At 50.3% G+C, this 14,242-nt stretch overlaps 1 protein-coding gene across 2 annotated transcripts; it reads right to left on the bottom strand.

Moving 5' to 3' along the window:
* Positions 1-101: 101 nt before the first annotated feature.
* Positions 102-12,096, bottom strand: Kank3 (KN motif and ankyrin repeat domains 3). 2 transcript variants are annotated; one of them, XM_041669218.1, is made up of 11 exons: positions 12,060-12,096; positions 5,732-5,791; positions 3,742-4,995; positions 3,554-3,653; positions 3,235-3,426; positions 3,061-3,145; positions 2,455-2,671; positions 1,199-1,344; positions 916-1,116; positions 742-837; positions 102-304 (listed from the first exon to the last, which is right to left on the bottom strand). In XM_041669218.1, the coding sequence occupies exons 2-11, from the start codon at positions 5,763-5,765 to the stop codon at positions 266-268; spliced, it is 2,364 nt and encodes a 787-aa protein (XP_041525152.1). In that variant the 5' UTR covers positions 5,766-5,791; positions 12,060-12,096; the 3' UTR covers positions 102-265. The 2 variants fall into 2 exon arrangements, with proteins under 2 accessions (XP_041525152.1, XP_041525154.1); XM_041669220.1 differs by having other exon boundaries at positions 1,199-1,272.
* Positions 12,097-14,242: the final 2,146 nt, after the last annotated feature.

Raw genomic sequence — 14,242 nt, 5'->3', positions numbered from 1 at the left:
AGTGTCTTTGGACCATTCACTCTTTGTGCACTCTGAAAGCCCCTATCATAGGTGCCTTGCAGATGGGGTAGACTGTCACCCACACAAAGTACAAGTTCAGTAGAAATGCTTTATTGTGAACGATGTTTTATGGAGTGGGTAGAGAGCTGTATCATCACTCCGGCATCTGCACAAGGTACCCTCCTGTGATTCAGAAGCTCAGACATAAGAGGAAAGTGTCTCCTACGTCCAGGTAGAGGGTAGCAGCTGCTCAAAAGAGGTTGGTTCATTTGTCACTGCATCCCTTAGCTGGGGGAGGCTGGCCCTAGAGCAAAGAAAGAGGTTCTGTAGACAGGAGTTTCAGTCATGGGGAAGGGGGGTAAAGGATGTAAAAACAGGAAACATCCCATTTTATGTCAGGGTAAGAGTGGGGTGGGCCCAGCTAGGTAAGTAGTCATAAAAATGCCAGGGATGACCCAGCACTTGCTGTCCGATGCTCTACCCATAGGGTGTGTTCTAGGCACACTTCCTTGTCACCAAGCCTCTTCTCCCTACAGCAAAGGGCTCCTTTTCCCAAAACAGGAAGCTAGGCTATCCCTTTCATGTGTGTGGTCCTAACCTAAAGTTGTGTGTGCCTCAGTTTTGTTGAACATCAAACAGTCGGAGCTTTGGTACAATGCAGGCAGAGGTTCTCAGTCTTTGTTCTTTAGGAAAAGCTTCTGAACATCATTGGCATCTGTATTTCTTGGGGACCACACTTACCTGAAAGCCATGGTTTGATGTCAGGTGAGCATGGAGCAGTGCAGCCACCTCATCCTGTTCAGCCTCCAGTGCAATGGCCAGGGCACTTGTTCCCTCCTGGGAAATATATGATATTAACTCCCTGGTCTATAGTGGAACACAGCACCACTACTCAGGCCCTCATTGGTGGCTTACATTGTCTAAGATGGTTAGGTCACAGCCTGGCTGGGCCAACAACAGCTGAACTGTATCAAGGCGCCCGTACTCGCTGGCACACATCAGTGCTGTAGCGCCATCAGCATCTTGTACGTTGACATCAGCCCCACATTCCAGCAAGGCAGCTACCATGTCCTGATGGCCGTGGCTGATGGCTAGCATGAGGGCTGTCTGCCCAGTCTGGAAAACAAGGGAAAGAGGTTTGAAGGTAGGAAGTAACACCATTTTATCCACCCATTGTAAGTGGAAGTGTTGTATGCACCTGACTAGCCTTGGCATTGACATCACCCATGCTGAAAAGTCTCTTGACCACAGCCATGTCTTCCTCCTCTTGCCCTAGAGAAGTGAGGGCAGCCAACATGAGTGCAGAATAGCCGGCTCTATTCTGATGATTGACATCACAGGCTCCTACGAAGAAGAGAGGTCTGTCACTTCAAGCATCAGATGCTGATTGGTTGGGGAGATGGGGCAGTTTGGTCCCCTGCATCACAGATGGTGGGTGAGCATCTCATAGCCTAGGCTTCCACCTCTGGAGCACTGAGACTGCTGGGCAGAACTACCAGCTGAGCTACAGAGACCCAGCCCTACACGCTGTGCCTTGTCTCAAAAATCAGATTTTTTTTTTTAATTCACTGGCTAAGGGGGTGGTGGTGCGCACCTTTAATCCCAGCACTGGGGAGGCAGAGGCAGGAGGATCTCTATGAATGTGAGGCCAGCCTGGTCTACAAGAGCTAGTTCCAGGACAGGCTCCAAAGCTACAGAGAAACCCTGTCTCACTGATGTGAAGGTGAAACGAGACGACAACTGAGCAACCAGAGCAGTCACACCTCTTCAGGTGTGTGTTTGCTACCATGGGGGGTGAGATGAGGCAAGTGATAGTCAGAAACCTAAGCAGTGAGTAACTTCCCCCCCCCACCTTGGGGATAAACAGTGGGACCCAAGAACTCAGGAAGCAGTCAGGCATGGTGGCGCATGTCTTTAATCCTAGCAGAAACAGGTGAACCTTTGGTGAGTTCAGGCCAGCCAGAGCTACATAAACCCTGTCTCAAGAAAAAAGTTCCAGACCTGGAGATTGAGGAATACAGTATACCCTGGGAGGGGGTGCTAAGTTGAAATCTCTGATCTCGAACCTGGGTGCCATTTTTTTCGGGGGTAGGGGAGTTGACAGCTGAAGAAGATAAAGTGAGGAGACCAAGGCAAAGGCACAAATTTGAGGCCAGCCAGGGGTCATACAACAAAAACTTAGGTCTGGGTGTTCAGAGGGGTTAGAGCACTAAATATCCCCAGTACCCTCATAAAGCTGAGCACTGTGGCACATGTCTGTAACCCCCAAGGCTGGGGAGATGGAAACAGGTGGGATTTGCTAGACAGCTTCAGGTTCAATGGGAAGTTTTTTCAGAAAACACCTAATGTTGGCTTCTGGCCAAGTGAACAGCAATGTAGCCACTCAGCATTTTTCTGTGCCCATCAACAACACTAGCCTTCACCCACCCCGGCCCTCTTCACAAATTCCCTGACCTGTATCCAGTAGCAGGCTGGAAATGGCCAAATTCCTGTGAGACACGCTGTAATGCAGGGCTGTGTTTCCATTGCCATCAGCCAGGTTCACCACATGAGCCAGCAGCTCAGGCCCCAGGCTCTTCACCCCTCGAAGCACCCCTGCCACAGGTTCAGCCTGAGAGCACTTTTGGCTGGACACTCGAAACCATTCCTGGGCCACAAGGCGTGCTGCACTCTGGTAGGGCAGGGGCAAAGAAGGGTGTGTGTGTGAGAGACAGACCCCTGTGGTGACCTTGGCAAGCAAAACAAGACCAATGCTTTCTAAGTAGAGAGGGGTTGGACCACACCCTCTTCAAGAAGGAAATATAGTCAGTGAGGTTCCTAGACTCAAAAAGGTTACATTCTGGGGAAATAGAGGACTACTTGAGTGTAGCAGTGGTACCCACTTGCTCTTTTAAGTTTCGTGGAATAGGTCCGGAGCTCTGATCTTTACTTAGGGCTGTGGTGGGCAGTCCAAGAAAAGGTCAGAGCTGTCCTAGAAGGTAAGTATCTAGGCAAGAGCTCTAGGAAACCCTATACTCCTCATGAAGGATGTCAGGGAGGAGAGGTAGGGCCCACACTCACGCCATCCCTGGCAACTCCACGAGGCCTGATGAGCTGTCGATTCAGAGCAATGCATGCCTCCCTCAAACGCGGGCTCAGTTCACACCTGCCAGGGAGGCCAGTCTAGACTCAGGATCCTGGACTACGGTGACCAGGAGAGGGTCTCTGCAATGCAGACCTTCGAAGAAGGCTCACCTCCCTTCTGACCCTGCTTTCGGCTCTAGCTGTGCCTCAGGTTCTGCGTCTTGGTCCTTGTGGCGGCCAGGAGTTCCAGAGTCAGAACCCCCACTTTCATCGCCTGACCCAGAAGAGCTACTCCTGGGGAGTTCAGCAACGCCATCTTCATTCTCACTGTCACTGGCATCCTCGCTGGAGGAGCTCTCATACCTGGGAACAGGATGGGAGGCATCTGCTGAGCCCGCTGAATCATTCAAGAGGGCTGTGAGCAGAGGGGCAGAGCTGGGATGAGCCTGTGTCCCTGTGGCTGCTATCCTGGGAAAGGGTTTGCGCTCACTCTCCATTGAGGACCCCAACGAACTGCAGGCTCTTGGGTCCCTGACTGGACTGGGCACCTGGAGTACCGTCTTTTTTCTTCATGATGGATTTGAGGATGCCTGGCAGGGAATCACATAAGGGCACCACTGAGTTTGACTTCAGCGACCTGGCAGTCCAGGGCTCAACCAGGAGTCAAAGGAAACTCACCAGCAGGGGCCAACTCCTTGTCTCCAGCCATTGGTCTGGGCTGGTTCTCCACTGAGAGCTCAGTCTGCGTGGTCTTCTCAGTGCAACCCAACTGGGTCTGGGTGGCCACCTCTCGAGATTGAGGCCTGGCCACTGCAGCCTCGTAGGCCCCCTCCAGCTCCCTCAATCGACCCCGCAAGAGTTCGCTCACCCCGCGCTGATGCTCCAAGCTGGTATGGAGCAGCTCCAGCTCACGCTCTGCAGCCTCAGGTAGCCCCAGCAGCTCCTCGGTCACCCACGTGTCCACCTCAACAGTGTCAGGGACCACCTCCACTCCAGCCTCCCCTGTCTCAGGAACTGCCTGGGCATCCGCCTCTCGGGTCTCGGGCACGACTTCGGTGCTCGCCTCCCGAGTCTGGGGTTCCCCATCGGGTATCCTAGACACCGGGTCGAGGACCTGCAGAGCGCCTTCGCTGCGCCTGGCAGCCAACCCGTCGGGATCGTCAGCCCGGGGGCTGGCCCTGGAGCGGACTCCGCGATCTGAGGTGGCCAGACGTTCGGTCAGGCGCCGGAGCTGGGAGAGCTTGTCTGGGCGCGCCTCGGCCTCCACTTCTTGCTCCGGCTGCACGCGCCCGGCCAGTAGCCGCGCCTTCTCGGCGCGCAGCACGCGCACCTGCTCCTGCAGCTCGGGCAGAGCGCGTGCCTGGTCCTCCAGCTCGCGCAGGCGCCGGAGAGCCGCGGCCATCTGCTCCCTCACCAGCTGCAGCTGGGCGGGGCCGGGTGAGGCAAGGGCGGGGTTGGGGGCGGGGCTGCTGCGGCCCGACCCACGCGGGCTACGCGTGACCGCACGGGCCGGGCTGAGCGCGCGCTCCCGTGCCTGTGCCTGCTCCAGTCGTCGGCTGGTCTCCAGGAGCGTGTGCTCCACACGCGGATTGCGCGAGAAGGAGCGGGGTGACAGCGGAGGTAGCAGGAGCCCCGAGAACGCCCCAGGAGAGAGTGCGCCCGACGCCCCGCCGTCGTCACTGGCCAGGGATTCGCTGGAGGTCCAGGCGCCTGGGCTCCGCGCCCCCGCAAGGCCAGTTCGGGGGGCCTGTGGGCGGCGTGTGTGCGGGGGGCCTGGAGTTCGGCGGGAGGCAGGACCGCGCTCGAGTTCTTCCACATACTTGAGGAAGTCCAAGTCCAGGTGGAAGCCATAGGGTGTCTCCACCGAGTAGGGAGAGCTAGGGCTGCGAGCACTCCCAGTGGAGCCTGGGTACAGGCGAGAGCCGCCCAGGTCTGAGGACAGGGAAAGGGAAGAGGGGTCAAACTGAAAAGCACCCCAAGAGAGTGAACAAATGTGTTCCCTGCCCCCTTGCCCCAGTGAGGCACCTGTACAGTTGCCTTTGAGCACCCCCGAGGCTTGCAGGCACATCTGCACTCGGATGGGCATGCAGTCATGTATATTGAGCACACCCACTAGGTGCCAAAACTTATAAACTTGGGATAGTAAAGAAGACAATATCCGGGCCCTCTTGTTAGCCGTAAATAGACAATCATTTCAAATGAGTTTCAAGACGATAATACACTATGAAATACAGAACCACTGCAGGAGCCAACTTTGGCTCTTATGTCAGGAAAGAGTTCCTGTGACAGGCACTTAAAAGAGTGAGCCCTTCATAACAAGGAGGAAGCAGCTGCAAGGACAGAAGATTCCAAGAAGAAAAATGGCCCATGGAAGACACTCGAGGGAGGGGGTGCTGAAGAGTGACAGTTGGATGGAAGTCAGGTGACTCCAGGATGGCAAAAAGAGGGCGGGAGGGGCAGAGGGTCCTCTAGACTAGACCACCATGGGGGTGGGCATTATAAATGGGGCATGTCATGAGTGGGTTTTAAATAAAGTCATGACATTGGCTAATAGGATTCTGGGAAAGGCCGTGTGGCCACGGTGTTAATAATAAAAGGGAACTGCTGACCATGTCCATATATACACAAAAGCACCCAGTGGGGATCTGGGATCATTCTGTACACTCACCAGGCGGGTTCTGATTCAGGACAAACTTGGCCATGTTTCCTGGAGTAGCCACCAGACAGCCTGAAAAATGTCCCCCAGAGAAGTAAGGGTGGAAATCCAGCCTTGTCCCTTGGTTTGAATCTGTGTTCGCTCCAACACCATTGAAACTTTGAGCACACAGACCCAAGACTTCCACCGCACCCACTCCCAGGCTCTCCTCCTCCCTTCAAGACCCTTGGAAATGTCAGTGCCACTGACGGAGCCCAAGACCTGGTGCAGGCCACGTAGATGCTCTACTGCTTTTGCTAAAGCTGACCTCAAAATCATAATCCTGCCTCTGCCTCCCAAGTTCTGGAATGACAAGTCTGTGCCACCATGTGTAGCTGAAATTTGAAGTGAACAAAGTAGGAACACCCAAGTTGCAAGTCTAGGAAGGCGGAAACAAGAAAGACATCAAACAGAGAAAAGTAAGAAAGTGGAAGTTAGCCAGGTAGTGGTGGCACACGCCTTTAATCCCAGCACTCGGGAGACAGAGGCAGGCGGATCTCTGTGAGTTTGAGGCCAGCCTGGTCTACAGTGCGAGTTCAGGACAGGCACCAAAGCTACAGAGAAACTTTATCTTGAAAAAAAAAAAAAGCGGAAGTATTTCAGGCTTAAAATCTAGCGCTTTAGAAAGCTGGAATAGAGGATCACAAGTACAAGCCAAGCATAACGCACAATGGCGCACATCTTTAATCCCAGCACTCAGCAGGTGGATCTCGTGAGTTCAAGGCCAGCCTGGTCTGCAAAGTGAGTTCCAGGACAGCCAGAACTACATAGTGTGACCTGTCTTTAAAGGGAAAAAAAATAAAAAAAAAAAAAACACGTACAAGGTCAATGTCCTAGACAGATGCTGTCTGTCGTTTAGACAGATGCTGTCTCAAACAGTGAAGACAGAACTGAGGGTGTAGCTCAATGGCCAGTGCTCACCTAGCGTTCTCCAGGTAGTAGGTTCAGTCCCCAGTAACACACACTCATTTCTTACATTTTTCTTAGAGAAATGATAAGATGTAAGTGGGCATTGGAATGTTAAGCAAGGTTCCTTGCAAACCCCTTCAATAAATGATGGACAGAAAGTGTAAGTCTAGATAGCTCAATGATGCAACCGAGGAAGGAATGTGCCCAGTACAGTGCTCCAAGGCTCCGTTCTTGGCTTGTGGGGCTTTATAATGGAAACACAAACCCCTAAGAAGACAAGGAGTCCAGAGAGTGTGATTCTTCGGGTGACAATGGAGGTTAGTAGGTGAGGGTCTAGAAGCCGGGGTTTGGCTCAGTGGTGTATAGCACTTGCCTAGCATACACAAGGACATGAATTGGATCACAGCACCACCAAAAACATGAATGAATGAATCCTGGGCTGGAGATATAGTTCACTTGGTAGAATGCTTGTCTAGCGTGCTTGAAGCCCTGGTTACTGACTCATGGTGCATGCCTGTCACCGGAGCACTTCGGAGGGAGAAGCAGAAGGATCTGGAGTTCAGATCATCCTCAGTTACAGAGAACTTGAGGCCAGACTGGAATGCATGAGACCCTATCTCAGAAAAGTGGGTTGGAGAGATGGTTCAGCTGTTCGGACCACTTGCTATTCTTCCAACTGAACCATGTTCAGTTCCCAGCACTGGAGAGCTCACAACCACCTGTAGTTCCAGTTCCAGGGGATCCAACAGTGGCCACTGAGGACATGTATATACTCATGGTTCACATATGTACACTCAGGTATTTATACATATAACAAAACATGGATAAAGGAAGATAGAAAGGGGCTAAAGAGTTCAGAGTGATTGCTACTCTTCTAGGGGACCCAAGTTTGGTTCCAGCACTCACATGGTAGCTCCCAACTTCCTTTTTTAAAAAAAAAATATTTATTTATTTATTATGTATACAATATTCTGTCTGTGTGTATGCCTGAAGGCTAGAAGAGAGCACCAGACCTCATTACAGATGGTTGTGAGCCACCATGTGGTTGCTGGGAATTGAATTCAGGACCTTTGGAAGAGCAGGCAGTGCTCTTAACCGCTGAGCCATCTCTCCAGCCCAGCTCCTAACTTCCTATAACTCCAGTTCCAGTCAATGCAATGCCCTCTTCTCGCCTCATCAGGCATCAGCACATACATGAACTATGTAAATACAGGCAAACACTCCTAGACATAAAATAAAATTTTAAGGAAGGGAGCAACAAGGAAGAAAAGAAAAGAAAATCCCAACACTCAGAAGCCAGAGCAAGAGGATATCTGTAGCCAGGCGGTGGTGGCACACGCCTTTAATCCCAACACTCGGAAGGCAGAGGCAGGCGGATCTCTGGGAGTTTGAGACCAGCCTGGTCTACAAGAGCTAGTTCCGGGATAGGCACCAAAGCTACAGAGAAACCCTGTCTCGGGAAAAAAAAAAAAAAAAAAAAAGGATATCTGTGAATTTCAGAACAACTAGAGTCTTGAAAAAAAAAAAAACAGTTTAGGGAAGGGTGTGGCTTCAAGACACTGCACTGGTCTAGCATGCATGAGGACCTGAGCTCAATCCTCAGTGTCTCTCTGTCTGTCTCTGTCTCTCTCTCTCTCTCTCTCTCTCTCTCACACACACACACACACACACACACACAGAGAGAGAGAGAGAGAGAACAGAATGATGGGATAATGGAACTTAAGAGAACGCTTATGAAAAGCCTCCACGGAGCCAGAAAGTGGCTCAAATTGACTGCCTGATGTATACTCTCCCTGATTAATCCCAAAAGAATTCTGCAACATATATTATTGTTCATGTTTTACAGAGCAGCCAGGCAGATCTCTTTGAGTTCAAGGCCAGCCTGGTCTACAGAGCTAGTTTCGGGACAGCCAAGCCACACAAAGAAACCCTGTCCTTGCAAACAAACAAAAAGGCAAGAAAACATTTAACAAAGCAATTAAGTCCATTGCCTGTGGGGGGAAAAAAAACGTTTCGGATTAGGCTCTGTCCACTTTGTGGGGACCCCTTAGTTGTATTGCCAGTCAAGCTGTTGACTTGGAAGCCTTCCAGTAGGTAGATCCAAGCCACCTTCTGGCTCACCACCCCTTTGCTCCAACCAAGAATCCAGCCACTCTTCTCAGCTTCTGGTATTCCGCATGGCCACTGTGTGCCAGACATTACTAACTGTTCAGCACCCATCGGCATGCCTAACACATCCCCCTGTCCAGTACTTCAAGCATCCCCTTTTGCTCTCTGAGCCCCCTGTCCCCATCCTCCCCCCAATCTGAGGCTCTGAAGTCCTCCTCCCCACCCCAAGCAGCTGCTTCCTGTCCCCTCACACCGGCTGCAAGGGGCAGGCTGGCAGGTCGCCGTGGAGGACAGCCAGTGCCTCTCGTGGCTTTGTTTTCAGGAAATTGCCAGGGAAGAACCGGTTTTTGGAAAAAGCCTGGAGCAGTGCTCAGGGGTCTGGAACTGCCTTTCACACAGTTGGAGTGTGATTCTGTACAGCCGGCCCCTCCTCCAGTGACCAGGCCATATCCAAATCAGAAAACAGCTGCAGGTCATTTCTAAGACCCAGGCCAGCTGGAACAGCCAGGCCCAGGGGCTGCACTGAGGGCTGGGTGGATATTAGTAGGGCGGTACACAACAGTAGGATTATTGCTGATTGTTTGCAATTTGGGTTTTTTTTAAGACTTTTAAAAATGTTTGTCTGTGTGTCCGTGTGTGAGTATTTGTCCATGGAGGCCAAAAGTTATAGATCCCCTGAAGCTGAAGTCAAACTGTGAGCTGACCAACATAGATGCTCAGTAGCAATCAAACTGCAAGAGTAGTACTAGCTCTTAACTACAGAGCCATTGCTCCAGCACCACTGGTTTTTTGTTTGGTTTTGTTTGGTTTTTGAGACAGGGTCTCCAGAAGCCTCCTGTGTTTGCTAAGGGTGACTGTGAACTCGACCCTCCTACCTCGGCCTCCTGAGTGCTAGAATGTGCTTCACCACGCCTGGTTGAGCAGTCCTGGAGATGGAGCACACGGCTTTGTGCATGCTAAGCAAACACTCAAGTGACTGAACCATAGCCACAGCCTCATTTCTTTCCTCTTTTTCCCTCAGTAGTCTATGCACATCTGCCTGCGCCTTCTACAGTTGGTCCTGAGGTTATCGCTAATCCCTCCCCACCGTACAGATGGAGAAACAGAGGTCAGAGCAATGAAGCTATAAGCTGTATCCCAAAAGGCATGCATGGGCATGCAGGGTTGAATCCGTGTAGCTTGTTCAGATCTCTGTATTAGCGACTACACTTGACTGTTTTCTGGGGGTGGGGGAGGGCACACGTATACCTCAACACACATATGAAGGCTGGAGAGCAACTGTGAGTCAGTGCTCTTGACCATGTGGGTACCGAGGCCTGAACTCAAACTTACAGGCAACTGTCATCTCACCAACCCATTTTATTTCGTTCTATGTCTTGTTTGCTTGTTTTGGAAGCTTGCGGGTTTTGTGGTTGCTAGGGTTTTGGACTTTTTTGTTCTGTTTTGTGTTTGAAACAAGGTCTATGTAGCCAGACCAGGCTGGCCCTGAACTTACAGAATTTGTCCTGTCATTGCTGAATATTGTTCTGTTTGCTTTTTGTTTATTTTATCTTATTTTATATATTTATTTAAGACAGGATCTTACTATACAGTGCTAGCTCACCTGAAACTTGCTATGTAAACCAGGATGGCCTCAAACTAACAGAAATTCTCCTGCCTCTGCTTCTGGAGTACTGGCGATTTCAGGCATTCACCACACCATGCTGGGGGCCTGTTTATCTATTCATTCCGACTCAAATTTTCCTGCTTCAGCCTCCCACATGCCAGGATTTCAGGCATGCATGGCCACACCCAAAGGAATGCCTGTTTTTCCTTTCTCCATCCCTCCCAGGCCCCCAGTCTCTCCCGGTCCCCCAGTCCCTCCTTCCCATGCTGAGAATGAAATTTAAGGTTCAAGCATGCTAAGTGAGTTGTCTCCCACTGAGCCACACCAGCCCTTTTCTCTTTAATTACACTTTATTTATTTTTTGTGGGAGGTGAGTGGGTGCAGATATGTCACGGGGTGAGAGTGGAGGTTAGATGGCAGTTCTGTGGAGTTACTTCTCTCCTGTCACCAAATAGATCCCACGGACACAACTCAGGAATGCTAGGGATGACATCAAGCACCATGACTGGCCAATCCATCTTGCTGATCCCTAAGACTCTCTACTAAGTTGCCCTGAGTTCACTCTGTAGTTCCCAGGCAGGACTTACCTTTCAATCCTCCCACCTTGACCTCTCCTGAAACTGGGGTTATAGGCACTTTTGGAAAGATTCCCTTCCCCTTCCCAGAAATGGCAGGGAACCTGAGCCACTTACTGCTCACCCTCCCAGCAAGCTCCAGTCAGCGCAGCACAGTCCTTGATTGGGGAATAGCGAGTGCGCTGGTGCTAGCCCCCACCTAGACTGCTCCACAGCCAGTGCCTCCCGGAGTGGGGCGTGTAGCTGCCCTCTTCTCTCCCACACCGCCTGGCTGTCAAAGCTAAATCCAGATCCCCTGCCTGAGGACCCCCTCATTAGGACATCAGAGCCAAAGCCACGCGCCCCGCCACACGCCCCCACACCCGCCCCTGGAGCTATTTCGAAATACAGAGCTCTTATCAGGAAACCTGAAGGTTGGGAGAGCACGCAGTGCGCACCCGAGGTCCTGAAGAGGGTATGTCTTCCTGATCTAAGACTCTGATGATGGCACCCGGTTAATGTTGGGCCTGGATTCTCAGATTCATGACGTGGGGTGCGGGTAGATCATGGTAGAACAGGGATCCTTGGTTCATCACACACACCCCTCCCCAAACATACACAACCAGGTCAGATTAGAAAAGACAGGGCAGTTTCCTACAGGAAAAGCCGCTGGGCGGTTCCATCCGCTACTATTGTCTATGGGTCCGGGGGGCCATCCGTGCCTCCCTCCAACACCGTTTCCGTATCACCCGCCCCCTCCACCCCCCTGCAAGAAGCACATCCCGAACAAGCCAGTCCCAAGTCCTCAAACCAACTCTGGGGAAGGGTCCCTTAGGCATCTGGGAGATTCCGGTGAGCACAAGCTCCCCCGTTGGGTCCTGGATGGCTACGTGGCAGCGATCTGCTCAATATAGCGCTCCCCTCCCGGGCTAGGCTTTCATCTACCTGGGGCTCCCAGTGTCCGAAGAATCACCATTACAGGACGGGGCGCCCACCCCATCGCAGAGCACAGAGCCCATAGAAGGGGCTGAGTGAACCGCGTCCCCTCCCTCCCCCCAGACACTTGTGTCCTGAATTTCCCCTCTAGGACCCCCATAGGGATCCCGGCAAGTTTGGACGTTACCTGAATCCGCAGCCCCGGCCGCGTCCGCACAGCACCCGAGCCCGCCCCTTCGAAGCTCGGGCCGGGTTATCAAGGCTTTCACCCCTAACTGATGGCCATTTCAGCCAACCAGAACTCGAATTTGACAGAACTACCCAATAGTATGGCAGAGTGGGTCGTCTGGGCGGGGGCGGAGGTGGGGACGCGCCAGGGGGCGGGGCCTACAGTAGTGATCTGCCAAGATAAGAGCAGAGGTGCCCCAGCCACAGCAGAATCCTGCCTGGTCCAGGACTTAAGAAGGTGGGGTTTCATTCACAGCACACCGGGGTCTATAGGAGGAATCTAAACAAACTATTTCTGTGGAATTTATGCGACAAATTTAAATGCGACTAGGATATGAAGTCCTAAGACCCACGCAGAACCTTTGAACATAGTGTGCCACTTTCTAGAACTATTCTCTACATGCCATACCTTTCCCTACTTCCAGGTGCATCTATCTATCTGTCTATCTATCTATCTATCTATCTATCATCTATCTATTTATCTATCATCTATCTATCTATCATCTATCTATTTATCATCTATCTATCATCTATCATCTATCTATCATCTATCTATCTGTCTATCATCTATCTATTTATCTATCATCTATCTATCATCTATCTATTTATCTATCATCTATCTATCATCTATCTATCTATCATCTATCATCAATCTATCATCTATCTACCTATCTATCTATCATCTACCTATCATCTATCTATCTATCATCTATCTATCTATCATCTATCATCAATCTATCATCTATCTACCTATCTTATCTATCATCTATCTATCATCTATCATCAATCTATCATCTATCTACCTATCTATCTATCATCTATCTATCTATCATCTATCTACCTATCTATCTATCTATCATCTATCTACCTATCTATCTATCATCTATCTATCATCAATCTATCTAATAGATAGATGATAGATAGATAGATGATAGATAGATAGGTAGATAGATGATAGATGATAGATTGATGATAGATAGATGATAGATAGGTAGATAGATAGATGATAGATTGATGATAGATAGATGATAGATAGATAGATAGGTAGATCCTTCGATCTTTCCCAGTCTCTTCCTTTTCATTACAGAAGCTATAACAGTCAGATTGTGCAGTAACATATTTATACAATATTGTGTATGTGTGTGTTGTTTGTATGTTTGTAGTGTGAACATGTGCGTGGAGGTGATAGTCCATGTAGAAGCTGGGGTGGTGTCAGGTCTTCTTTTACTCCGAGGGCTCTCCCTCCATTGTTATGTTTTTTTTTTATTAATATTTATTTATTTAGTATACAATGTTCTGTCTGTATGCCTACAGGCCAGAAGAGGGCGCCAGACCTCATTACAGATGGTTGTGAGCCACCATGTGGTTGCTGGGAATTGAACTCAGGACCTTTGGAAGGGCAGGCAATGCTCTTAACCACTGAGCCATCTCTCCAGCCCCCATTGTTATGTTTTTGAGAAGCTCACCAGTTTGGCTAATGATCTTCAGGCCCACCTGTCTCTGTCACCCTATTTCTTACCCAAGGCTAAGGCTACAACCACATGCCGCCATGCCTGGCTATATTCCCAAACCCTAATTTTTTCCGTTTATAAAATGCTTGCTCTGTTTTCATTGGTTGATTGGCTGAAGAAACATGCCCAGTTTGCCATGGAAATTTTGGAGTTGTAAAAATATTTTTATTGCATAATAAGTAGAGCATGTGTCTAACACGTACAAAGCCTGGTTCAATCTCCGAAGTCAAAACCAAAAATGTGTAACTGTAAATTGGAATGATGCACGAGAGAGACAGAGAGAACCAGATCAGAAAGACAAATGTGTAACTCCCTTAGTGGTGGGGAAGGGAATCACAAGCTTCACCTGTGCTCCACAAATGGTAGAACACAGTGAGCCAATCCCCAGTCCAGGAAGCATTTTTCTGTGGCTGTTTTAGAGACATGGTCTCACTATGACTTAAAATGTGTGATGATTCTCCTGCCGAAGGCTTGGGAGGGCCTAAAAGTAGCTTTGAGTGTTGTGACTTAGGGAAGTGTGTCTCAGGCACTGTTCTGTTGTTACAAAGGGACACCACGACTGGGGCGGGACAACTGTCTATATTCTGTCAGTTATGTTTTAAATAAATGCTGATTGGCCAGTAGCCAGGCA

Source organism: Microtus oregoni, unplaced genomic scaffold, assembly GCF_018167655.1.
Source record: "Microtus oregoni isolate MIOR12 unplaced genomic scaffold, Mior012 000019F_ref0000042, whole genome shotgun sequence".
Classification (NCBI taxonomy): domain Eukaryota; kingdom Metazoa; phylum Chordata; class Mammalia; order Rodentia; family Cricetidae; genus Microtus; species Microtus oregoni.
The sequence above is the reverse complement of the archived record's forward strand: the minus strand, read 5'-3'. Positions and strand labels throughout refer to the sequence as shown.

Excerpts from the sequence above, each read along its gene's own strand:
- Kank3 (XM_041669218.1), bottom strand. The coding sequence starts at position 5,765 with ATGGCCAAGTTTGTCCTGAATCAGAACCCGCCTG. Across the intron at positions 3,146-3,234 it reads AAAGCAGGGTCAGAAGGGAG|GTGTGAACTGAGCCCGCGTT; the intron begins GTGAGCCTTCTT and ends CCTCCCTGGCAG. Across the intron at positions 1,117-1,198 it reads TCAATGCCAAGGCTAGTCAG|ACTGGGCAGACAGCCCTCAT; the intron begins GTGCATACAACA and ends CTTGTTTTCCAG.